Source organism: Leptonychotes weddellii, chromosome 4 (genome assembly GCF_054177405.1).
Source record: "Leptonychotes weddellii isolate Sample4059 chromosome 4, ASM5417740v2, whole genome shotgun sequence".
Taxonomy (NCBI): Eukaryota; Metazoa; Chordata; class Mammalia; order Carnivora; family Phocidae; genus Leptonychotes; species Leptonychotes weddellii.
Window position 1 is genome coordinate 148102433 of NC_138372.1, and position 27803 is coordinate 148130235.

Sequence of the window (27803 nt, forward strand, 5' to 3'; positions counted from 1 at the left end):
TAAGTTATTAGTTTTTAAAATCAGTGTTCTAATGTAAACAATTAATCAAAAATCTGTCACAGAATTCTGACACCCATTAAAATAAAATTTTAATGAGAAAAATAGAAAATACTACACATCACATAAGAGAAAAAATAAAAAACATATGATGATTTCAATAGATGCAGAAACAGCATTTGACAAAGGACAATGTCCATTCATGATAAAAACCCTCAACAAAGTAGTTTTAGAGGGAACATACCTCAACATAATAAAGCCCATATATGAAAAACACACCGCAAACATCATACTCAATGGGAACAAACTAAGAGCTTTTCTGCTAAGGTCAGGAAGAAGACAAGGATGTCCACTGCCACCACTTTTATCCAACACAGTACTGGAAGTCCTAGCCACAGCAATCAGACAAGAAGAAGAAATAAAAGACATCCAAATTGGTAAGGAAGAAGTAAAACTTTCTCTATTTGCAGATGGCATGTTACTATATATTGAGAATCCTAAAGACTCCACCAAGAAACTACTAGAACTGATAAATGAATTCAGTAAAATCTCAGAATACAAAATCAATGTACAGAAATCTGTTGCATTTCTGTATACTAATAATTAAGCAGCACAAAGTGAAATTAAGGAAACAATCCCACTGACAATTGCACCAAAATAATAAAATATCTAGGAATAAACTTAGCCAAAGAGGTAGAAGACCTGACTCTGAAAACTATAAAACACTGATGAGAGAAATTGAAGATGACTCAAAGAAATGGAAAGACATTCTATGCTCACAGATTGGAGGAACAAATATTGTTAAAATGTCTATACTACCCAAAGAAATCTACATAATGTAATCCCTATCAAAATACCAAAAGTATTTTCCATAGAAGTATAACAAATAATCCTAAAATTTGTATGGAACCACAAAAAAAACCCAAATAGCCAAAGCAATCTTGAAAAACAAAATTGGAGGCATCACAATTTTAGACACCAAGTTATATTACAAAGCTATAGTAATCAAAACAATATGGTACTGGCACAAAAACAGACACACAGATCAATGTGACAGAATAGAAAACCCAGAAATAAACACATTAATTATATGATCAATTAATCTTTGGCAAAAGAGGAAAGAATATGCAATGGGAAAAAGACAATCTCTTCAATAAATGGTGCTGGGAAAACTGGACAGCTGCATGCAAAAGACTGATAATGGACCACTTTCTTCCATACACAAAAATTAACTAGAAATGGACTAAGGACCTAAATATGACATGAAACCATAAAAGTCCTACAAGAGAGTACAGGCAGTAATTTCTCTGATATAGGCCATACCAATATCTTTCTAGGTATATCTCTTGAGGCAAAGGAAACAAAAGCAAAAATAAACTATTGAGACTACATCAAAATAAAAAATTTCTACACAGCAAAGGAAACAATCAACAAAACTAAAAGACAACCTACTGAATGGGATAAGATATTTGCAAATTAAATATCCAATAAAGGGTTAGTATCCAAAATATATAAAGAATGTACATAACTCAACACCTCCAAAAAACAAATAATCTAATCTAAAAATGGGCAGAAGACATGAACAGACATTTCTTCAAGGAAAACACCCAGATGGTCAACAGACAAATGAAAAGATGCTCAACAGCACTCATCATCAGGGGAATACAAATCAAAACCACAATGAGAGATCATCTCACACCTGTCAGAATGGCTAAAATCAAAAATGCAAGACACAAGTGTTCACAAGGATGTGGAGAAAAAGGAACCCTTGGCCACTGTTGGTAGGAATGCAAACTGAGGCAGCTGCAGTGGAAGACGGTATGGAAGTTCCTCAAAAAGTTAATAATAGAACTACTTTCTGATCCAGTAATTGTACTACTGGGTATTTACCCCCCAACATTAAAAAAAATAATAAAAAAAACACTAATTCAAAGGGATACATGCATCCCTATATTTACTGCAGCATTATTTACAATAGCTGAGATATAGAAGCAGCCCAACTATCCATAGATATATGAATGGATAAAGAAGATGAATGGAGAAAGAGATATATATGTATATATGGAATATTATTCAGCCATAAAAAAGAACAAAATCTTGCCATTTGCAACAATATGGGTGGCACTAGAGAGCAGAATGCTAAGCAAAATAAGTCAGTCAGAGAAAGTCTAACACCCATATGATTTCACTCGTAACCAAAACAAACAAATGAGACAAAACAGAGAGAGACAAGCCAAGAAACAGACTCTTAACTAAAGAGAACAAACTGATGGTTACAAGAGGGGAGGTAGGTGAGGGGATTGGTGAAATAGGTCATGGGGATTAAAGAGTACATTTATCATGATGAGTACTGAATAATGTATAGAATTGTTGAATCACTATACTGTACACCTGAAACTAATACAACACTATATGGTAACTATACTGAAATTAAAATTTTAAAAACTTTAAAAAATAATAATTGAAAATATTGCTTAAAATAATAAAACAAAGTAAGTTATAAAAATCATTTCCCAATCACAGATTCTTTATAATTTAACAGCTAGTACAGTTGAGGTGCTTGTTGTTTTTTTTTTTTTCCCTCCATCTCTAAAACACCCATGGTTTAAGCTTACTATTTCCAGAGAAACTACATAACACATTGCACACCATGAGGCAAGGTTCAAAGGGAGAAAAATTTTTCTCCTTTTTCTGAAAATTTACCACCTGGTTAGAACACAGACACATTTGTAACTTTCTTTGATATTCCATATATTACACATTGGGATCATGTGTCAGGTGGAGGTAAACTTTTCAACCACCGAGACAAATACTTCAAGGCTGATTTCAACAGAATTCAACTGCTCACAATTTTCCCACAAGACTGGGATCAGGGATTAAATTTCAACCTGGCTGAGCATACATCTTAATATTGAACTTTAAGCATGTCTTTTCCTCAATAACTCCCTGAATCATGAGTCTCTCAGGAAATTTCTTGGTGTCCTATTGTCCTGCTTAACTACTTCCACTCTCCCATCTCAGTATACAATTTTCATTCCATATGACTCTTTCTTCTTCCTCTGCTCTTGTATTGTTTTATTTTTGGTCATTAGTATTACTGGAACAATTTAGTAATTTTTTTTTCCTTCCTCCCAGCCAATCTTTGTTATGACAAAGGGATTTTTTTTTAATTTTTAATTTTTTTATTTTTTTTCCACCAGTCTCTAAGCCTAAATAAAGCCAATTGTTTCTCTAGCAAAATTCTAAAGTAAGGTCTTCTTTTTCATTTCCCCAAAAGAATTTTGGACTGAAAACATAAATTATATACTCCAGGTCATAAAGCTAATGATATATTCAATACTGACATGTTACCTTCTATAAAGCAAGTCAAATACACAATTATCTTGTTGAATCTTTAGATGGACAACTCATGAACCTATTTGGCTTCATGAGAGATAATGAATGGAAATCAATTTTAAAATCCCCATTATTTTCAAATAGAAAACATGCTGAATATTATTAAAATTGTTTGATGTTAAGTGGTTTGGTATAAGTTGGCCCAAATAAATCTCCATGCCTTCCTTTATTAGATCCTTTGTAATTTGACTTTCCCAAGGGTCTTTCAACTGCTATCTCTTAAATTGAAAAATCCATATCCTTTTGCAAGATTCATTCTCTGTATTGTTCCATGCTTAAACCAAGAAACAAAACAAAACAAAAACAAAAAGAAAAGATCTGCCTTTCCTAATCGATAGGACTGTTGACTCTATTTAAAATATGTGGGTTAAGGTAGGAGGTTATGTTGAACAGAAAACGAGTGTTCAGCAAAGATCAGAGTCACTGAAGCAGAGAGAGGCATTGTAGAGAAGTACAACTTATAAGCCAAGCTTTGTACTGCTCAACCAGAAGAAGGGAGTTGAAAACTAGGTTTTAAGATTTAACTTTTATGTTTTTTAAAGTTTCTTTGTAAATAATTCTATATGTAATGGCTAATTATTTTGGTCTCTAGGTATCAAAGCACTTTTGGGATAAAGATTTGCCACTAAGAGTTTTGGGGGGTATAAAACCATTTGCTGTATAAGGAAAATTAATCAAGTTAGACATAGGCTAGTTTCATAAAAATTATGTTAGAGGATGAAGAGAATTACAGAAGGTAACTTTCAAAAGCAATAACTAAATCAAGAATTATATTTTCACCTTATTTAACTAGAATGAATTCATTCAGAAAAATATCTTGTGAAAATGCAGAAATTTGCCATATTTCAAAGTTTGTAAAAAAACTTAATCTAAGCTATTTGTGTTTTGGAAATATATGTACCAGCATATGATAACCTATATATATCACTAAAGCCTTATACTCTATTTCACAGATTTTTATATTCTCAATTAGCATTTGTTTCTTTTTATGCAAGCTCTCAGGAATAAATGGCTTATACTAACTCAGAGATAAAACGTACAGATATTTTCTTTGGGTAAATACCTAGTAGTGGAATTATCAGATCATATGGTATTTCTGTTTTTAATTTTTTGAGGAACTCCAGACTGTTTTGTTTTCTTTTCTTTTCTTTTTAAAAGATTTATTTTTTTGACTGAGAGAGAGAGAGAGAGCACAAGCAGGGGGAACTGGAGAGAGAGAAGCAAGTTCCCTGCTGAGCAGGGAGCCTGATGTGGGGCTGGATCCCAGGACCCTGAGATCATGACCTGAGCCGAAGGCAGATGCTTAATTGACTGAGCCACCCAGGCAGCATCTCCCCCCTTTTTAAAAGATTGATTGATTGATTGATTGATTATTTATTTATTTGATAGGGAAGGAGAGAGAAGAAGCAGGGACGAACTTCAGACTATTTTCCACAGTGGCTGTACCAATTTACATTCCCACCAACAGGGCACAAGGGTTCCTTTTTCTCCATATCCTCACCAACACTTGTTACTTCTTATCTCTTTAATTCTGGCCATTCTGATGGGTTATAAGGTGGTACCTCATTGTGGTTTTGATAATGTATAGAGGTGCTGAATCCCTATGTTGTACGCCTGAAACTAACATAATATTGTATGTCAACTATACTGAATGAATGAATGAATGAATGATTGAAAACTTATAGATAAAACCAGTGTGCTTAGAAGAGGCAAATTCCATCGGAAGTCACTTCTTTTCCTCTCCGGTCTGTGTTCTACCAATACCTTCAACTTTCTCTACTGTCCTAACATCACATGAACCAGCAATAACATTGCCTGTCTTTTTATACTTGCATCTAAGTTGCTAAGTAGTGTTATAAAAATATGCAAGTTCATCAACTGTTGACACTACAAACTTACCTTGTAAAATTCCAACTGGATTCAAAACACTGTCCAGCAATTCTTCAATTTCACAAGTTATTCGGGTTTTTTTGTTGTTGTTTTGTTTTCACATTCTCTACAGAAGATATTTTAAATAATCCCACTCTCTTCAAATATCCTAACCTATCACCTCCTCTCACTTTCAGCAGATGACCTTGCCTCTTTCATCAGGGAAAAAATAGAAACCAAACACTTCTCTTGAGATAGAAATCTCAATTTCTGATCAGTGCACATATGAAGGTAAACACAGATACATTTGTTGCTTCACACTTTTCTCTTGTCAAAATGGAGTGGTGTTGCCTCCTGGCTAAGACTAAGTCACAGGTTAATAAATTATGAAATAAATAGGACAAGCACTAGAATTTACAGTGATATTAAAAAAATAAACAAACAGATAGGGGCACCTCGGTGGCTCAGGTCATGATCCCAGGGTCGTGGGATCGAGCCCCGAGTTGGGCTCCCTGCTCTGCGGGGAGCCTGCTTCTCCCTTTCCCTCTGCCTCCTGATGCCCCTGCTTGTGCTCTGCCAAATAAATAAATAAAATATCTTTTAAAAAGATGATAAGAATAAGCAGGAAGAATATTGGAGCTCAGAGTTTCAGAGTTGTAGTGGCTCTGGGTAAACTCATACGAATTCTTTATTAAAGTAGAGAGGAGGTAAGGAGAGCAAGGGATAATGAAAAGTATATACTAGGACTTCCTCAAGGATAACAGAGACAAGCAAGATAATGCTTGATTTCTATGGATTAAATAAGATTAGGAAATTAGTCTAAATTTCATATACTTGAGTTCTGGTTTACCTCTAGAGATTTGTACAGTTTTACAGTCTTTATAAAAAATCACAAAATAAAAACAGCATAATCAGACATGACATCTTTTTCCCTTTAAAGTTAAAACATATCTTTAATTAGTGCTTTCCATAATTAAAATATTTTATTTAGTTAAAGGAGTGTCTTAAATTTAAAAACAGAGTAAGCACTCATTTACTTCCATGGATGTAGGGATACTTTGAAAATGCAAGTTATTTAATAAAGATGGAACCATGAATTTAAGGTCTGGTTCTTAAAGGTATAAAAACATCACCAAATGATTTTTCTTCAGCACACTAATAATTAGAAGGATAACTTCAAATTTGTCATAAAAAACTCTGTATAAATGAAAATTATTTTTTATTTTATATATAATTGTTTATAAGTCTAAGACATGGGATACATCTAACGATTAAAGGTTTTGCACCTTAAAAAATCAAAGATGAAATACTTTAACTTTAAATGGAACTGGTCTTGTTAGAAACCTTTGAAAATTCTTCTCTTGGGGCACCTGGGAGGCTCAGTTGGCTAAGCCTTTGCCTTAGGCTCAGGTCATGATCCTGGGGTCCTGGGACTGAGCCCCACGTCCAGCTCCACATGGGGCTCCCTGCTTAGCGGAGAGTCTGCTTCTCCCTCTGCCCCTCCCCCTTCTCCTTTTCTCTCTTTCTCTCTCACTCTCAAGTAAATAAATAAATAAATAAGTAAAATCTTTAAAAAAAAGAAAATGCTTCTCTTAGTAATTATCTCACTTTTGTGTTAATTCCTCTTTCATATATTGTAACTCTGTTGTAGCATCTATTGTAACTCTTTTTTTCATGGATGACCAAAACTTACATACATCACCTCTTCCTGCTATACTGCCAAATGGGTCTTCCTTAAGGCAGAAAAAATATATTTAAAGGTACTAAAATGGTAGATTGAACATACTAGGCATTCTCAGCTATCTGGAATAATTTCTAAATCTTTAGAGTAAAATTATATTTAAGCATCAAATTGATCTAAAATAACAACTTCAAGCTATATTTAAAAATATTGGGGCGCCTGGGTGGCTCAGTCGTTAAGCATCTGCCTTCGGCTCAGGTCATGATCCCAGGGTCCTGGGATTGAGCCCCGCATCAGGCTCTCTGCTCAGCAGGAAGCCTGCTTCTCCCTCTCCACTCCCCCTGCTTGTGTTCCCTCTCTCGCTGTGTCTCTGTCAAATAAATAAATAAAATCTTTAAAAAAATTAAAAATAAAAAGATAAAAAGATTAATATATACTATAATATTTATATGTCAAAGTCTCAGGTTTTTAAAATAGTTTACTGATATACTGTGTGTGTGTGTGTTTTAAGAAATCCCTGGTTGTATGCATAATAACAAGAGGTATTTTTTATCAAAAAGTTCACTGGAGCAAGTAGTCAAGGACCTCAATTGTCAGTTTGAATCAATATTCAACATACACATTGAGCTTCAGTATTCATCTCCCTCAAAGGGGAAAACAGGGCAGCTGAATCCTTAAAATCCCTTCTGGCTGTAATATCTTACCATTTTATGAATGTCCTATTTTATTCGCCTAAAGAGAATCAAAGTTGAAGGAACAATAGATAAAGAAAATGTGGTATATACATACAAACACAGACAACATGGATGAACCTTGAGGACATTCTGCTAAGTGAAATAAACCAGTGACAGAAGGACAAGTTCTTCATAATTCACTTATATGGACTATCTAAAACAGTCAAATTCATAGAAGCAGATTGTAGAACGACATTTGCCAGGGGTTGGGGGAGTGAAAATGGGGGAGTTGCTATTCAACAAGTATACAGTTTCAGTGATGCAAGGGGGATAAGTTCTAGTATCTGCTGCACAACACTGTGCCTATAGTTAGCAATGTTATATTGTACACTTAAAATTTTGTTAAGAGGGCAGATCTCATGTTAAATGCTCTTACCCAATAAAAGAAGGTAGTTCAAAATTATAGAATCATAATAGATATGTAATCAAGTTACTTTACTCCTATGGACAAGTAGCAATATATATTAACCATAGCTTCATTGCATTGTTGTAGCCTAATAATTGTCAGAAAGGAGTAAAAAGGAACACCTGTTTAATAGGATTAGTATCTGTGATATTTATTTTCACAGAATCAAGATTATGGCCAGTTTCCTTTGGTTAATTCATCCTGTTTAGTTAGACAATTTATTGATCCATTAGCATAATCTTTGTGCTATTCATTACATTTATGTATACCAAATACATATGTGTATGTATTATATAATTAGCTTAACTAGTTTGATGTATCATGCTAATCTGTCCTTCAACTTTTTGAGTGTTTAGAAATATTTTAGCTCTGTGGGATGCTCACAGGATGGTTATATGACACAGTTACAATATTGATTAAACTAAATGTACTGCTTTAATTTCTATAGCAATGCACTGGAATCACGTCATTTACAGATTTCCTGATTCCATGCCTACACAATGTAAATCACCAGATTTATGTGGGAGCTGGGAAATCTGCACTTTTACAAACACCACAGGCAACTCTGATATAGATATTACAAAAGCACCATTTGAGAAATACTACTAAATGTGGAACTATTAGCACACATGAAAATATATGCATATGTAATATATATGTCATAGAAATTTCCCCTGACTTTAACCAATACTTCATTTTTTATGACTTCCAAATTCCTCCTACCTCAACCTATCTGATCATTAAGGTATAATTAAGTAACATTAATATTAAATTAAATATAATACTAAGTTATATATAATATTAAGTTATATATATTATAATATTATATTGTTATAATTTATGTCATCATTAAGTTACACATTTCCAATTTTGGAGTGGGGGGTGGGCATAGACATGCTCTGTTGGAATCCTGCTGAATCTTCAACCGCATGCCTTGAAAAACAAACTCATTTCTCCTCTGGTTCCAGTATACAATTAATTTGTCTTCCTGACCTTTCTATTATTATGTCTTTTCAGTCATCTAATCTGAAAAATTACAATTAGTATATAATTCTTTATTACATCTGAGATATTTAGTCACTCATTCCTCTCGGTTCCAGTCTTTGATAATGATCCTTTTTTATTTCACTACATGGAGTTTCTAAATTGATTAAACTCCTCTCATAAAACATCTATCATGGAGTAGTCCCCAACCCGATCTAATCTCTTCATTTTCTTGATCTGCATCTCTATAGCGACTGTGATTTTTCCCATCTTCCTTCCTTTCACAAACACATGTACCACCTCCACTTTCTGCTTCTCTTTGCTCCAGCGATTCTCCCCACTCTCTCCATCATAAATTTTTTTTTAAGATTTTATTTATTTATTTGAGAGAGAGAGTGAGAGAGAGAGCATGAGCGGGGAGGAGGGGCAGAGGGAGAGGGAGAAGCAGGCTCCTTACTGAGCAAGGAATCCGATGCGGGGCTCTATCCCAAGACCCTGGGATCAAGACCTGAGCTGAAGGCAGACGTTTAACTCACTGAGCCACCCAGGTGCCCCACCACCACCATTTTTTTTTTTTTTTTTTTGCACTCTAGGGTTCATTTTCATTAGCATAAACACACAGTTTTATCTAACAATAAACCAAAAACCAAAACTAAAAAAAAAAAAAAAATTATTTTGACTCTACTTCCTCCTTTAGTCCTATTTCTTTGTTCACCTTTGCTTGCAAAAGTCCATGAAAGGCTTATTTGTACTAATTGTGCACAACTTCTCTTCTCTAATATGCTCTTAAAACCACTCCAGTAAAATAGTCAAACACAAAACTCCTTTCATCACAGTAACCAATGACCTCCATATTACGAAATCCAATGATCGATTTTGGAGCTCATCTTATTAGCTGATCATCAAATTTGACACAATGGATCAGTTACTTCTTCCTATGTTTTCTTCATTTGGCTTCCAGAGAACCATATTTTCCCAGTTTTCCTCCTATCTCATCAACTCTCCTTTTCAAATGCTTTTACTTGTTCTTCCTTGTTTTCCTGACTTTTGGAGTGTCCCAGAACTCAGTTCTTAGCCTTTTCTTTTTCCTTTCTTCTTTTAATTTAATAATCACTTCCAATTCTAAACTTCCAAATTTAGATCTCTATCCCACACCTTTAATTCTGAACTCAGACTTGTATATATCCAACTGCCTCCTTGAAATCATCACCAGAATACTAATTAGCCATCTCAAACTTTACCATGTCCAGAATTCAGTTCCATATCATATCTCCACAAGTTTAATCAAAAGCTTTTCCAGTATCACTGGACATTTCATCCTGTCAGGTCTTCATGAAACCTTAGAGCTATCCTTACTTAGAGTTGTTGTTTCTTCTTTTTCTTGAACTTCACATCTCATCAGTTAGGAAATTCACTTAACTTTATCTTGAAAATCTAACAATTTTCATCACCACCACTGCTATTTCATAATCCTAACAGTTATAGTATCTTACCTAGCTTATTGCAAATAATGTCTATTTTTCTACTTTTTCTTCCTATAGTTTTCCCCACAAAGCAGCCACAGTGATCCTTTAAAAGTAAGTCTGGTCACTAGTTTGCTAAAAACCCTTTAATGACTCCGCATTTCACTTAGACTAAAAGCCAAATATGGGTCTTGAGCTGGGCTCCATTAATTATTTTTCTTTTCTACCGCTTTCACCCATGCAATTCTTTTGCAGTCACATGACCTACTAGCTATTCCTTTAACAAAATGAGCTCCACTCTGGATTATGTATTTTGCTCTAAATGCATTTCTGTCTGGAATGTCTATTGCTGAGATTTCTGGTTGGCTAACCCCCTTCCTTTAAGACTGCTCAAATCTCAACTTCTCAGGTAGGTAACCTCCATCATCCTACAGTTGCTTTACTGACCTCTCTTACCCTACTTCATCTTTTCTTTCTTATCACTCTCTAGACAGAATGTGTCATTAACTTATTTATATTGTTTATTGTTTATTGGTTTTTCCCCTGATAGAGCAAAAAATTATGCAGAAGCAAGCCTCTCCATTACTTTGGTTGCTGATGCCCTTAGAACAATGCCTGCCATGTAGTAGATATCCAATAAATAATTCCTGAATGAGCACAGAATGAATGGAATTCTAGTAAGAACCAAGAGATTAAGTTTGGAAACAATTTTAAAGAGTATCTAATCCAACTCTCCAACCAAGGCTTTGTAAATAAGGCAATATCTAATTACTTCCCACCTCATTGCCCCTGTTGTCGCACCTAAGCAGGTAATGCCAAAGACTATTAGAGTTGAAAGAAAGCTTGATGTTGCCGATGAGGATCCTGATGCTCTAAGCAGATGACATAATTTACCCAGTTTCATCTACCAATAAACAGTCAAAGCTGAAACTGGAACTTAAGTGTCTTTGTGCGATGTCATTTTTCATTTCACTGCAATGGAGTCAGTTGACATTGAACAAGCCTCAGAAACTTTTATCATCCAGTAGTAATTGACTAGATTCACTGCATTCCTGTCAGATCACACAGTGTTGCTGCTGACTGTTGTTTAACAAACTAGAACTTACTGATTTACAATACACAGCTTGCAAGAAAGGCACTAGCTGATAGTACTCTCTGTGCTGCACGATTATTGGGCTGGCTTGGTCTATGTTGCCAAAGTCAAACACAGCCTTCGCAGGACTTGCCTCACTGCCTGAACTTTAGGAGCAAAATTTAAAGTACAATAGCCAACGGCAAGTCCCCAGTCCTTCGATGAGGGACCTGAAGTCAAAGGCACCATTTGTAATTTTAATGAAAAGAATGTGAACCTCTCCTTTATTCATATTTCTCTTTTGAATTCTATTATGAGTTGAAAATGTTATATGAGCAATGCATAGGAAGAACCAATGCAATACCACCTGAAATATAATTTCTCATTTTGATAACCAGGACTTAAAACAATATGAGAACATTAAAGGATTTAAAGGAATTAGAGGGCCAGGAGTAGACTTAAATTTTTATTTTAATTATTCACAGATCATTTTATACATCAATTCCATAACTAATACAGTTAAAAGGAACACTTTTGTGATACTGAAGTGGCTATATACAGTATTATTAATTTACTGACACTATGTCTCTTTAAACTGGCATTTATAGAAATATAATATAGTTTGGGCATTTGTATCACTTTCTTGAAAAGTACTAAATGAACTTATTGATAGATGATAGATAGATAGATAGATAGATAGATAGATAGATCTCCAGGATTCAGACAAGTCTACCCAAACATTTACTGTAACACTAATCTGGACTCCGGGAACAAAACTGAGGGTTACGGAAGGGAGGGGCGTGGGGGATGTGGTAACTGGGTGATGGGTATTAAGGAGAGCATGTGTGGTGATGAACACTGGGTGTTATATGCAACTAATGAATCTTTGAACACTACATCAAAAACTAATGATGTACTATATGCTGGCTAATTGAACATAATAATAATAAAAAATAAAAATAAATTAAAAATAAATAACAGTAAAACAATAAACTTCTCAGTTACTGTTTTCTTCCTAAAGAAGAGGGAAATAAGTAAAGTGTCCCAATGTCATTTAATTAGAAAATGCAGAGAAGAGCAATTCATGGATCTGATGCTATTATTGGACAAGCTACATTGTTCTAGAAACTCAGAAACATAAACATAGATGTTCATATAAAAACACAAATCCTTGCTAAGAATGCACAATCTGAAAAGAGAGTGACTACATGAACATAAATATGGATATTATGATCCCCAGAATAAATGTGTTAGTTTCTAGACCAAATGTGTTGGTTTCTAGAACTCAGTGGTAATAAAGAAACAATTAGAAATTGTTTTGTAATTTCCTTCCTTATATCTAGTAATCAAATACATTGGGAGTTTAAAAACTTAGATTTTTAATGGAATCACTTGCATACCAAAAGATGGTATAATTATTGGAAAATTCCTGACATTATCATCCACCTTGATATGATTCCAATATGTATCACTGTAGAAGTAACAATTTCTAAAACAAGAGTTTTTGAATTCTCTAACATTTTTTTTAAAGATTTTATTTATTTATTTGACAGAGTGAGAGACAGCAAGAGAGGGAACACAGGCAGGGGGAGTGGGAGAGGGAGAAGCAGGCTTCCCGCGGAGCAGGGAGCCCGATGCGGAGCTCAATCCCAGGACCCTGGGATCATGACGTGAGCCGAAGGCAGATGCTTAACGACTGAGCCACCCAGGCGCCCCAATTCTCTAACATTTTAAACCAGGATTCTGCTGAATTTCATTGCACCTAGGCATGAAATTATCATGGGAAGAGTAAAAGTTATATAACCCTGAGTATTGACAGCCTGAGGGAAGAAGAGAAAACAAGCAAACAAAAATCAAAGTGGGTATAGCTAGTGTGTAACTTCTGTCTTACCTTCAAAGGAATGTATTAGAATGACAGACCCACGTGGTACTTTTGCTAAATCCCAGATAACTATAAATATTTTTTGTTAAACATTTACTCAGTGTCCTTTCAGCAGCAGCCCACAATATTGTCTCCTCTTTCCTCACACTTTCCTTCTCTGGTCTGTGTGATACTTTATTCCTTCTGCCTCTCTAAATGCACTTCCTCTGTGTCCTTTGCTGGATAATGCTCCTAAGCCTGGGCTTTATATGCTGCTGGTGGTGCTCAGTCTCAGTCCTAGTTACCTCACTTCTTCTCATTCCAACCTGTCTCTAGTTAGCCAATATTATTGATGTCTATTGGTTCATTTACCTTAGATATCAACTACATCCTATCAGTTATACTTCAGTGGAGAAATCCTGAATCATATAAGCAGACATAGTTGTCTATTAGGTGGCTTAAATGGGACATCTCAAAGTGACTTCAATCTAAATAGATATAAAAAACAATTCTTAATATTCATAGCATTCCCACTCCAAACTTGACCTTCCTTCAACAACTTCCAAAACAGTGAGTATCTCTACTGGCTTTACCAACTTGTGCAATCAGAAAATGATGTTTTATTTAAACATTACCTTCTTTATCACTCCTCAATCCACTACAGTCCTTTTCATTATGCTCCCTAAATACCCCCTAATTTATTCTACTGCTTTACCTCCATCAATACCATTCTAATCCAGGCTACCATGATTTTTTTTTCTTGGATTATAGAAATCACCTCTTAAGTGATCTTCCTACAGCTAATTGAGCTCTTCTTCAGATCAACCTTTCCACTTAGTAAGAACAATCATTTGAAAATTCAAACCTTTACATGGCTTAAAAGGCCCTTCCTAGTCTAGTGTTTACCAATTGCCTTACTATACCAATCTCATCATTCTTCACTCAGTTACTGATTCATAATCTACTTTACACTTCAATCCTATCAGTGCATTCAGATTTCTAAAATAGTATAATGAAACATTTTCTCCTAAAAATATTATACTCCAAAAACATGTTCTGAAAACTCTGCAGTTGCCATGAAACCATGTCTTGAAGTGTGTAAAAAAACAGACCATACTAACCCAGATCATAATGTTGAATTTTTGCCTTCAGACAACAGATTAAAGAGCTATTTACAAAAACAAAGGCAAATTATTTCCCAGATTATTCAATTAATTTGAAAGGAAACACCAACTATGGACTGGCATGCTAAGAACATAACTGTAGATTACATTAGGAACATCTTTTCTTTTCTTACACAGTTGTGCTTTAAGTCACATTACTTTTCAATGACTGATAATTAAATACTGATGGAAAGTTCCATCTTTCAGAATTCCAATCTATTCGATGTATTAGTACCCTTATCTTCAAAAATATCCCTCAAATTTGACAGCTTCCCCTTACAATTTTCCTGTAACTTTAAGTTCTTTTAAATAACTAAAGCTTTAAAGGCCCTTACACAGTTGTGCTTTGATCCCCAGTCAGCCTGAGGCAGTGACATCAATGCTAGGTTAGAATAGCAACTATTTACTTACCATATTGTAGGTGGCTCAGAACCTTCTATTTCTAAGTAATCATACTTTTCTTCCATTTGGAAATCAGTAAATATGAGTGAAATTGTGTCCCCAGGCTCTGCTACAATGGTCCAAGTGCAATCAGCATTGTTATGGTACTCATTAGGAAAACTAGGGCTTGAAATGATGCCACTGGATCCTCTCATCGTTCCTCCACACGCATCTTCAGCTGTTAAAACAAGGACAAGATGTTCAGTTATATGTCATTAAGAAAAATGCAATTAAAGCAACTCTGTTAACAGTTTTGGATAAAAACAGCAGTCCAAATATTGTGACACCAAGTGCATATTATACTAATAAAGATTAAATAAAATGAGAAGTCCATGAAAACATTTTAAACACATATATAAATATAATCTATATCTTGGCAATTTTATAACCATTAGTTGAAATAGCAATGAAAGTAAGTAAAAATTTACAGTCCTATTAGATCTCAGGATAACAGGACCAAGATTTTCTTTTCATTGATTAGGTGATGAAGTGAATAAAACAAAACCAACATTGTTCTTAAGGTCTGTTATGGGAAATCTTTAATCACTTTGTACACATTTATGGTACGACTGAGTTTTATTTTTATTTTTTTAATGTAGGTATGTACAAAATAAAGAAAATTTAAGAGAAAATATAATATTTGTCAGTGGCATTTTTCAAAAACTTTTGAAAGTATGTGTGAAATTAAACTTTAAATAAAAATACATTGGGGCACCTGGGTGGCTCAGTTGGTTGGGTGTCCGACTCTTGATTTCAGCTCAGGCCCATGATCTCATGGGCTCCACACTGGGCACGGAATCTGCTTGAGATTCTCTCTCTCCCTCTCCGTCTGCTTCTCCCCCCCACTTGCATGCATGTTCATGCTCTCTCTCTCTCTCTAAAATAAATAAATAAAATCCTTAAAAAAATACATCACTTTTCTAGGAAACTTTAGAGAGAAATAATATAGTAATTAATATATCTTTGGTAATGCAGTCCCTGTAACTCTACCAAATAATGTAAACATATTTTGCTAAGTATTTATGTGATATATGTATATACAGTATTATAAATACATTTTTACTAGCTTTATATTAGGACTTATGGTTCCCATTTTCCAAACAGTGTTCTCCACAAGTCTACTTTTGGCCAATGGTGTATTCTAACAGAGGGGATATTTGACCATCTATGTTTAGTATGAGATGTGCAAGATAAAGTTCTTTGTTTTATAAAGAAATTGAAGCTGTAAAATTTGTCTTGTCATAACACTGTTCAGCTCAGTCAAGTTAATAGGTTACTAGTTTATTTATACAATAAACTATCTCAAGATTTAGGTGGTTATCTTGAGCCACTTGGAAAATTCCATCAATTTAAGTCAAATGTTAGAGGAAAAAATTTGGCCCTATAATGACCAAATATTATTTGATGTAATGACTTATATCCATAACTTTAATAGAGATGGACAGCCACCTGTTTAACTCCATAATGGGCCAGGAATAGCAAGATGCTTTGGTACCAGGAACAACATTATTACTATACCGTATACATCAAATAACATCAGCTTCTTCCTGTCACTCCTTATCCATTTAACTCCATAATTCATAAATTGAAAGCAGAAGTTTATTAATCTTAAAAGATATTTAACTTTTATCACCCACTATTGTAAAAGTTATATTTATTTTCATTGCATGCCCTCTTTTTTTTTTTCAGATTTTATTTATTTATTTGACAGAGAGAGACACAGTGAGGAGGGAACACAAACAGGGGGAGCAGGAGAGGGAGAAGCAGGCTTCCCATGAAGCAGGGAGCCCGATGCGGGCTCGATCCCAGGACCCTGAGATCATGACCTGAGCCCAAGGCAGACACTTAATGACTGAGCCACCAGGCACCCTGCCCTCTCTATATTTTTAAATTTTGGGGGGTAATTAGAAAGAACTTGTGGTCCTGTTTAGACTATGAGGCATATTATTACAACTTTCTTGGCAGAACACACAGTGCCTTCCCTCAGTATTTAACTTTAACCTCTGGTAAGCATGTCCTGCTCTCCCCTATCCCTGACCCCAAATTACCTCTACTCTTTGTCTTCCCAGTACCAACACCAGGACTGAGTAGTACTTGTAAATAAAATGTTACACTATCATATATTTGTAGTGTAACTAGTACACAATCTATTCAAACCATAGCTCTGTGAGCTATTTATTTCCGTTTCTCTAGATTACAGTCCCAGGCAAACATATATTTCAGTTGACATTAAAATTTTTAAAAATCCTTTTTTATTCAAAAATCTCAATTCATTGATTAATACTTCTAGTGCTGGCTACTCACAAAATAATTGACTTCATTGGGTTAAGGTTCTTTGCTTTCCCTAGCTTGGGCTTGTGGCAGATGGGGCAAAGGTAAGGCAGAAGAGTGAGCTCTTCTTCCCCGTTTTCCCTCCTAGTATTTTTGTTCATATACCCCTACTCACCGAGCATTCTGTGATTCCTCCTGGAGTTGGATGTGGAAGGGATTGGGGCACATGAGTCCTTTTCCTTTTCTGATACTGATTTGGTACCATTTCCAAGGGTTTTAGCAGATGATTAAAGAAAGATGGTTCTTTTGCTCATGAACCTTTATGGGATCCTCAGAGGTGTCCCATTCATTTCCCTTCTTGTGGGGGAATGTGTCTGTTTGTCTGCCTACATTTCTCCCTTACAACATGGATATAGAATAATTTACTTCCATCTTCTTTCCAACTGTCTCCTTATCCTTCCAGGTGGGCCTCTTGGGAAGGATCTAAGACAATTCATGACCAGAACTCCCTCACAAAAGTCCTGCATTTGGTCAAATGAAAACATACCTCATTTATTATTCATCCTCTGTGGAAATGTGGTTTCTTCCCACCTTCAGCCTTATGGCTTTACCATCAACATTTAAGTATTTCAACCATGGTTTAATAATAATACACTGTGTCCCCAACATTACAGGCCATACAAATCAATTTCTCTGCATGGTTTCCTTGAAGATCCTCAATGTAGGCTCACAGAAGAGAGAAATCAACCCAAATTCCTAACACATGAGATGGATCACAACTTATAGAATAGCTCTCTCTTGGGAAATTTTTATTTTACAGCAAAATAACCTCAACCCAAAAGTATGAGTGACTTTTACTTGAAAAGAAGATGGGAACACAGATCTTCCAGCACTGAAACCAATGTTCTTGCCAATTCTTGTATCAAGTTCTTTGTTCAGCACTCCTGTTCATCTCTTACCTCTATACAGAGACTATCATAGAATCAGCATCTGACAAAATTGCGAAATAGGTAGTTTGCTTTTAGTACGTGTTAGATATATAACAGTTTGGCTAGGTGGCCCTACCTGAATGCTGTAACATTTGTATTGTGATTTGGCCTAGATTTAATACAATACTTATAAAAGCCAATACATTTTCTGTAATCATAGACTGTTTTAGCAAAATATATTACCTAAACTAAAATTTTTATTTATTTTTTTAAAGATTATATTTATTTTTTTTGACAGAGAGAGCGCACAAGTAGGCAGAGAGGCAGGCAAAGGGAGAGGGAGAAGCAGGCTCCCCGCAGAGCAGGGAGCCTGATGAGGGGCTTGATCCCAGGTACCCTGGGATTATGAACTGAGCTGAAGGCAACCGCTTAACCAACTGAGCCACCCAGGCACCCCTAAAATTTTTATTTTATAACAGAGTTGGAACAACTGGAAGGCAGCATTAGAAAAAGCCATGAAACCCTCAAATCCAGTGCTGTGCTTTCTCTGCTAAGTAACATTGCCTGGTCACTGGTCAAAGTGAGTTGGTCTTTGAGTTTATTCAGCATCACCCTGTCCTGGCCACCAAGCTTGCCTGCTGGATTAGTGTTGCCTGCAAGATCTTCTGTCCAACAATTCACAGAAAGGGCAAAAGTCACTAAGTTTGTTCAAGAGAACCATTTCTTAACAGACTCCAGACACATATGTGATCATATTGGCTATTTGTAAAATTTTTTGTTAATTTTGAAGTGAATTCATTTAGACATCTGTTCAAAACATATCCATTGAGATCTATAAGGTGCCAAGGGGGAAGTGTGTTAGTCTCTCGGGCTACAGTGATGATCAAAAGTTAGGGTAATCTCTGCCTTCATTGAGCATTCTGTCCAGTAGAGTGTGAGGTTCTAAACAAATGACAGAACAAACACTTAAAATTACATTTCTGTCAGGCACTGTGAATAAAGAGCATTTAGTACTGATGTCATAGGGTGGGCTTTGAACTAGTTAGGGAATTCAGGAACACAAACTCTTTGAGGAAGTGATTAGAACCTGAAAGTTTAGATTTGAAGCCTGAAAGGTGAATAGCAATCATTAACTAGATGAGAAGCAAAAGGAAACGTGTTCTGAATAGGTATACTGACACTTTCCCTGGAGGAAATGGGCATTCTCCAAACAGAAAATCTGCGTGCTTTTGCCAAGACAGTGAGGGGCTATGTGGTACCAAATACAGTTGGAAGGGCAACTAGCAGCTAGACCTTGTAGAACCTTTCTGACAAGCTTATGGAATTTTTTTAGAGCAATGGAAAGTTATTGATGGGGTTTCAGCAGAGATGACATGATTGGACTGGGTTTTGAAAATATCAGTCTGGCAGCTCTTTGGAGTTGACAGAGGAATGAGAAAATAGAGGATCAGATTAGGGGGCTGAATCAAGAATTCAGGCAAATTTTTCCATGATTTATTGCTTCCTCAAGATAAACAATCTTTTGGGCGCCTTGGTGGCTCAGTTGGTTAAGCGACTGCCTTCGGCTCAGGTCATGATCCTGGAGTCCCGGGATTGAGTCCTGCATCGGGCTCCCTGCTCGGCAGGGAGTCTGCTTCTCCCTCGGACTCTCCCCCCTCTCATGTGCTCTCTTTCTCATTCTCTCTGTCTCAAATAAATAAATAAAATCTTTAAAAAAAAAAAAGATAAACAATCTTTTGTTTTTCAGTGTTTTAGCATATTTTTATCTCAGTATCTTCAAAAGATTAGTTTGATCTTTGTAGGCGCTTTGGAATAAATAGCATCATGACAAAATAAGTTAGAATACTCCTCTTAGGCCTGTTTTTAAGAATAATACTTTTTCACCTAAAGAGTAAAGCAATGTGATTGAATATCTCAGATTTATCTTGTAGTTAACTAGAAGTTGTGTTGGCTTCAAAATGTAGTTACTTATTATATAAAGAATATAGTGGATAATAAAAAGGTTGGTGGTTTCTCTACTCTTGTTCTAAGAAAAGTGCATAGGTTGTAAGATTGAAAGTATGCTATTTTAAAAATATATGTATATGTGTGTACATATACATATACTGGATGATGGAAAGTTGCATGTTAAGAAGCTTGCAGTCAATTTATTGTAAAACAGGAAGGAAACAACCAGTTCAGCCAATAGAATCAATGAGGGCAATGTGGTCTTTTAAGAATAAGCATTTTTTTTTTAAATGATCTTTCTGACTTAGGACTTATTCCAATAGTCTGGGGAAAATACTATCAACTCTCAAATTATTAATGTACTAAATCTATTGATAAAAACTATGGCTGTTAAAGTTCTACTAAACCTAATTTTCCTTGTTTACAATATTATAAAGCTATCATCAAATAACTTCTACTTCTTAAAATAACTGAATTTATGTAAACTTGGTAAACAATCTCTTTAATCTCACACCTATAGAGCAGGGAGAAAAGTCATAAATAAGATAAAAAATTAGTTGTATTTAAGTGTAAATATTAAGAAAAAAGTTTAATATTTCCCCACAAATATATTTTTCCTAAAATTAAATTTTATTTACTTTTCATTTCTGTGACACTCAGTTAGATACTGAAAATACCAGACTTTGTTTTGGCTTTGGGTAGGAAACCATACATTTCATTTAAGATCTTGTAAATTGGAACTGCCCCAAAACATGACAGTACAAAAAAAAAAAAAAAAAACACACACACACAGCATCAAAAAAACACTTAAAACAGTTTTCTGTACCACATCTTTGCAGATATTGATCTCATACTGTGCTCTGCCCTGCTATCAGTTTCTTCTGAAATAGCTTAGGGATGGGGCACAAGGGTGACAGGAATTAGGCTTGTTTATCAAAAAAGATAAATGAACTGTAAATCATAGAAAATGAGTATACTTAGTGAATTCCAGATGCTAAGCATTCAATCCAATGTCAGACTATATCATGGGAAATTTTTTTGCAACTCTCCCTTGTTAAATCTCAACCTTCTATTAGCAGTCAAGTAAAACTGACATCTACATGGATTATTGCTCCTTTGTAGACAGGCATCACTGTTGTACCTCTTAATTAGATAAACTATTTAGATATTACATTCATTAATTATCTATTATATTACATATGCAGAGCAGCCGTTCCATTTCTGTGGCTATTCTTGTTTACATTTCATAGTTCAGCCTTATGCATCTTCATGTTTAAGGAGAAACACTTTTCTCATAGAGAAGAAAATGGTGCAACAGGGGAGATAAATTGTACATCTTCTAGATTGGTAGTTTTATGTTTTTCAAGGCACAACACATAATGCTGTTCCAAGTTTTAAGGAAAAGAGAAGTAGATTTTTTATGATTATGGAGAAAACCAAAGTGCCCTTATTTTCATTTCTCAGTCCAGTCCCCTCAGCTCCTTTCATACAAGAACAGATAAAATTAAATTCATCTGAGAATCAGATTTATAACAACTTGAAGAAGAAAAACATTCATCGCTCATCCAGATGAACACTTCATGGAAAGGGAAAGTAAGCTAAGCATCATGGCACTCAGCATTGAGGATATATTCCTAAATACTCAAATACGCATTGGAGCAAGTATCTTACCTTAATTTATATTTACCTTCCTAAGATACATGTTTAGAAAATGAGAAGGTAAGTTAATGCACTGAGGAAAGTAATTAATAAATGCAGGGATTTTTATTTTAATATTTAGCTTAAAATCTCCAAATAAGAAAGAAATAAAAATCATCCATTCAATGATAATTTAAATTATTTAAAGATTTGGAGGAAAAAAATTTTCAACCAAGAGGGAGGCATGACAGAGCAACAGGGAGCAAATTTACATGCCTTTCCTCAAAAAAAAAAAAATTAAAAACTAAGCAAAATAAAATTTTTTTAACACTGCAACAGGGCCATACAGAATTGTGACTCTCAGAAAGGAGAGGAATAAAGGAGGAGAGCCCTATAATTGCCTGGCTTTCTATCTAGAAGCACATTCAGGACCAGAGATGGGGATTATCAGTAGAACATGATGCTCTCCCTGAGCTAAGTAGACAGTGTTCAGGGAGCATGACATGCCCAAAGTTGTAACACAGGATTCAGAGAGGGAGCTCTGTCAAAAAAACTCACAAAATCTACAAAGTAGTGCCCTAGATCTTCGCTAAATATGAGCAAATGCACATAAAGGGTGAAATTCTATGCAGACAGGCAAAGAGAGACCAAGGATCTTTGTGCTGAATGGCTCCAAGAGAGCACACAGGGTTCGGTATTTTGCAAATTCCTCCAGCTAGGGTAGAGAGTTCTCTTTAAATAACCAGAGTATTCAGTAGAAATTCAGAAGGGATGAACTTCATTAACGGGGCTAAACAATCCCTAGAGCAAAATTTACTCTAGAACTGCCCTAACAAAATTTGAAAACAAACCTCAAAGACACTATCTGGACCCAATGTAACTTTGCTTTATATCAGGAGAAAATCCAACATTCTTAAAGGATGAAAACTAAATCCAACACTCAATAACTTAAAATTCACAATGTTCAACATCTAGTAAAAAAGTAGTAGTCCTCTCAAGAGGCAGAAAAATACAACCCATTACCAAGAAAACTATTACTCAATAGAAACTAAACAAAAATGATGGAGATGTTGGAATTGTTATAATTTTGTTCTACAATTTAAAGCAAGGCTTGGCAAAGAATATGCCAAGCTCTATGTGGACTATACCCTGTTTTTGTATGGCCTAACAGCTAGGCATGATTCTTATAATTTTAAAAACAGATGAAAAACAAACTAGAATCAAAGATAAATATAAGATAGAGACCATATGTACCATGCAAAGTCTAAAATATTCATTATGTAACCCTTTACAGAAAAAATAAACACAGTGAACATAGTGAGGAAGGAAGATATGTAGTAACCAAATAAAACTTTAAGAGACAAAATACATATTATTCTAAATGAAAATAATTTCTCAATGGGGCTTATAGCAGATTAGATACTACAGAATAAAACATATTGAACTTGAAGGCAGAGCAACAGAAACTATTCAGAATGAAGGAGAAAGAACAGAAGAACTTTAAAAAAAAATTTCCCTGTAGGAAAATATCAAGCATTCTGACATAAGTAATACTGAAGTTCCAAAAGGCAGTGGGGCAGAGTGGACGCATGGAAAGCTATTTGAAGATACAATGGACATAGAAAAATCCACATTTGATGAAAACTAAAAACCCACAGATATAAGAGGCAAAGGGTTTTTGGCATCCTGGTATGGCAGAGACAATTAGCTAAGCACCAAAATTCCTGTTCCACCCTCACATGTGCTGTTGTAACTGGAGGCAGCTGCTCAATTAGAGCAAACTTTCCTGTGCTTCCCATATCTAGGTCCGGCCATGTAGCTGAATTCTGGTGAACAGTCAGTGGTGAGAGCTACCACTGCAAGTTCTGCCTATAAAAACCTGCCACAGGATCACACATACTCTTTTTTTCTCCTTATGTTATCAGGATATTGTGCCCCAAGTGACCTTAGAGACCACCTGTTGATTGAAGACTTTTTTCCACGTACATACTTGAAATCTCTGTCTCCCTCTAATTTTTAAACTCTATAAAGACAGGGATGGTATTTATTTTTGTTCACATAATACCTCTATTATTTAAAAAAACGATATTGACATATAGTAGAGGTTTATATGAATGTACTGAATTAAATATAAAATAAGTAAATCAGTAAATATAATTATTTGAACTGATCATCAAATTGGATTTGATCTCTGGACCATTTATAGAGTAGAATAAAAAGAGAATCACAAAGAATATATCACTATTCCAAAGCAGAGGAATAGTATGGTAATTGCAGCAAAAAGCCAAAATTAAGTAGAAAAATGGGAGAAACTTCCAAATAAATTTTAAGAACAAAAGGTATGTTGCATAGCAAAAGCTTCGAAATTGAAAGGAGAGCTTAACTGGAGAGGCTTATTGTTATTCGGCACCTACAAGGTGGGAGTGAGTTAAGTTTTAGATTTTTCTCCATATTTAACTTCAATAAAGTGCAACTTCAGTATTTGCAGAATTATAAATGTAGAATATTCAAGAGAATCACCAGATAAAATATACAGCTTAATGTGTGAATTTAGCAAGACCACTTATACACAGGCAATAAACAAGGTATCAGTACTGAATAAATAGATACTGAAAGTTTTAAAAATATCATTTCTAATAGGATAAAATTTCAAATATTTAGAAATAAAAACACTAAAAACATGAAAAACCTGAGCAAAGCTCCACTTATATTTTTGAGAGAAAATACAGATCTGTATAAATAGATATTCTATGCTTTCCGATTGGTAATCTAAAAAATGTCAGTACTCCCCAGATAATCTATGGTTTTAGTGTAATCCCAATCAAAATTTTGGCATGCCCATGTGTGTATGCATGTATGTAAATTGACAACCTGATTTTTTAATTTATCTAGAATTGCAAAAAAGCTAAGCATAATTAAGACAATCTTGAAGAGGAAAATAAAGCTAACTAAGCAGCATTAATGCTCATCATAAAGCCACACTAATCAAAACAATGAGGAATTAAAAGTAAATACAGGCCAGTCAACCAATGGAACAGAATAAAGTCTTTAATAAACACACACACACAGGCACACACACACACTCATTTAAACAGCTGACTCATGACAGGAGCAGCACCATAGAGCTTTGGGAATAGAACATCTCTTCATTAAATGGTGCTGGGTCCATCAACTGTCCATACACGATAGTCAGTGCCAGATGAACCATAAATCTAAATATAAAAGGTGAAGCAATACAGCCTCTGAAACAAAATCTAAGACAACATCTTCATGTCCTTAGGATTGTCAAAGTTTCCTTAAATAGATATAGTACACTACATTAAAATTAGGAATGATATTCTTTAAGAAAAGACAGTCACATAGTGGAAGATATTTCCGATACACATAACTGATAAGGGTTCCTCCAAAATATATAAAGAACTTCTACAAATCATTAAGGAAAAGGCAAACAACTAATAACAAACCGGACAAAAGACTAGACCGGCATCTCACAATGAAGAATGGACCAACTGCCCATGAACATATAAGAACAGTACTCAACGTATTAGTCAGAACAGAAATTCAGATTAAAACTACATTTCTCCACTACACACACACACACCAAGATGTTTAAAATGACTAATAACATAAAAGTTTAGCAAGACTGTGAAACAACTAAAATTCCTATATACTCCTGGTAGCTCTATAAATTAGTACAGCCATTTTGAAAAACTCATTGGCAGATAATCTAATAAAGCTATCCATGTCTTATGATTTAATGTTCCCATTACTAGGCATTTTTTCAGATGTGCATCAAAATATATTTACAGGAATGTTCATAGATGCATTACTTCTAATAACCAAATCTGGAAAAACCCAATATTCACTAAAGATAGCATATATAAATAGTGGTTTAGTATTATAATGTATCCCACCGTCAATCTATAAAAATAAACAACTACTACATGCAAAAAGATAATTAATCTCACAAAGAAGAACACTGGTTGAAGAGTACATACTGTAAGATCCTATTTTATGGAGTTGAAAATAGGTAAAAATAATTTGGGGTACTAGAAATCAGAAGGGTATTTACTTTCAGGAAAGAACAGGATAGTGACTGGGAGGAAGTATTCCAGAGATATCTGAAATTTGGGTAATATTCTGTTCTTGATCTGGGTGGTAGTAACAAGGCTGCATTTTTTATATAAAAATTCATCAAGCTATACACTTGTAAGTTATGACTTTTCTATATACAGGTTATATTTTAATTAAAAGCATTATGAAGTAAAATGGGGAAAATACCTTGAAAGCACCCCATCTCCTTCCAAGTCAGCAAATACGTTGTGAGGTACCCCTGAACCTCTAAAAGAATGGCCAAATCTGGCTCTCCTCTTCTTGAATAGTGATTAGAAACTGAGCATGATTCAGACATTCATGATTGGCTTGGTCAGCTGTTCTCAAAGTTTAGCATGAATGGGCATCACCTCGTGGGCTTGAAACATGATTGCTGGGCCCAGCTCCCCGAATTTTTGATTCAGTAGGTCCAGGGAAGAGTCCAGGAATTTGCTGTTTGACAACTATAGTTTCAGGGAAAAGGCAGCCACCATCTCAGTTCCTCTATTTTTTAAAATTCCTGTCCTTGTTGACACCTCATTTTTAACCTCTATCACTCTCCTTGAGTCCCTACTCCCCTTGATGCTTTTTACTCTCAGAAGGCAAACTTTAATGCTACTCCATTTTCAAATTCCAGGGTATGATTTCCCTACAAATTTCCCAAATTCTATCAACTTTGTTTCAACATAGGCTAAACATTAGAAACATCTAGATAACATTATTTTTAAAGATCTATTTATTTATTTGCGAGAGAGAGCTAGTGAGCGTAGGTGGAAGAGGGGCGGAGGAAGAGAGGAAATTTCAAGCAGACTCCATGATGAGCACAGAGCCCAATGCAGGGCTCAATCCCAGGACCCTGAGATCATGACCTGAGCAAAAATCAAGAGTCAGGCTCTTAAATGACTGAGCCCCCTAGGCACCCCTGGAGAATACTTTAAAATGTCTATTCAGTCCCAACCCCAAAATTCTTATTGAATTGATAGTGGGGTAAACCCCAACATTCCTATTTAATTGGTTAATAATGAGGTCAATTTTTTTAAAAAAAGTTCCCTCAAGTGACTCTAATGCCTAACTAGAATCAAGAATGCTGTACTTGAACTCACATAAAATAGCAAATCCATTCACTTGGGTACTTGACCCCACCTTCTGCCTAATTCCAGGTATTTACTCCACCTGGGATCACTTAAGCTGGTAAACAACTCTCTAACACCACCCTACAAGTCCAAATACAAGTGAAGCCAATACCCCCAACCCCAAGTAGGAAGTCAGAATAATTTTTTTTTCTTTTTTGAGTAAATTTTTCTTTAATCATCTTTTCCTAACAGAAATTTCCCCTCTTGCATTTTGAAATTCCTCAAAAAATTTACCTTTAATGTTTCTACTTATTTACCTTCTATTCATCCCTTAAATGACTACAATCTTATTTTTCTTCACATGTTTTTTTTCTTTTCAAATTTTTATTTAAATTCTACTTAGTTAATATATAATGTAATAGGGTAATACTAGTTTCAGGAGTAGAAATTAGCACTCATTACAACAAAAGCCCTCCTTAATACCCATCACCAATTAGCTCATCACCCACTCACCTCCCTCCAGCAATCCTCAATTTGTTCTCTATAGTATTTTCTTGGTTTGTCTCTATTTTGTTCTGTTCATTTGTTTTGGTACTTAAATTCTGCATGAGTGAAATCATATGGTATATTTCTTTCTCTGACTTATTTCCCTTAGCATAATACACTCTAGCTCCATCCATGTTGTTGCAAATGGCAAGATTTCATTCTTTTTTTTTTATTCTTATGTTAATCCCCATACATTACATCATTAGTTTTAGATGAAGTGTTCCATGATTCATTGTTTGT

At 34.9% G+C, this 27803-nt stretch overlaps 1 protein-coding gene across 2 annotated transcripts in view; it reads right to left on the minus strand.

The window, feature by feature from the left end:
• Positions 1-27803, minus strand: part of CSMD3 (CUB and Sushi multiple domains 3) — a 1160890-nt gene that overhangs the window by 807319 nt on the left and 325768 nt on the right. For both annotated transcript variants that reach the window (XM_081816413.1, XM_081816412.1), the window contains exon 5: positions 15038-15245. In XM_081816413.1, coding sequence (XP_081672539.1) covers positions 15038-15245 — 208 coding nt within the window. The remainder of the gene's footprint in view (positions 1-15037; positions 15246-27803) is intronic.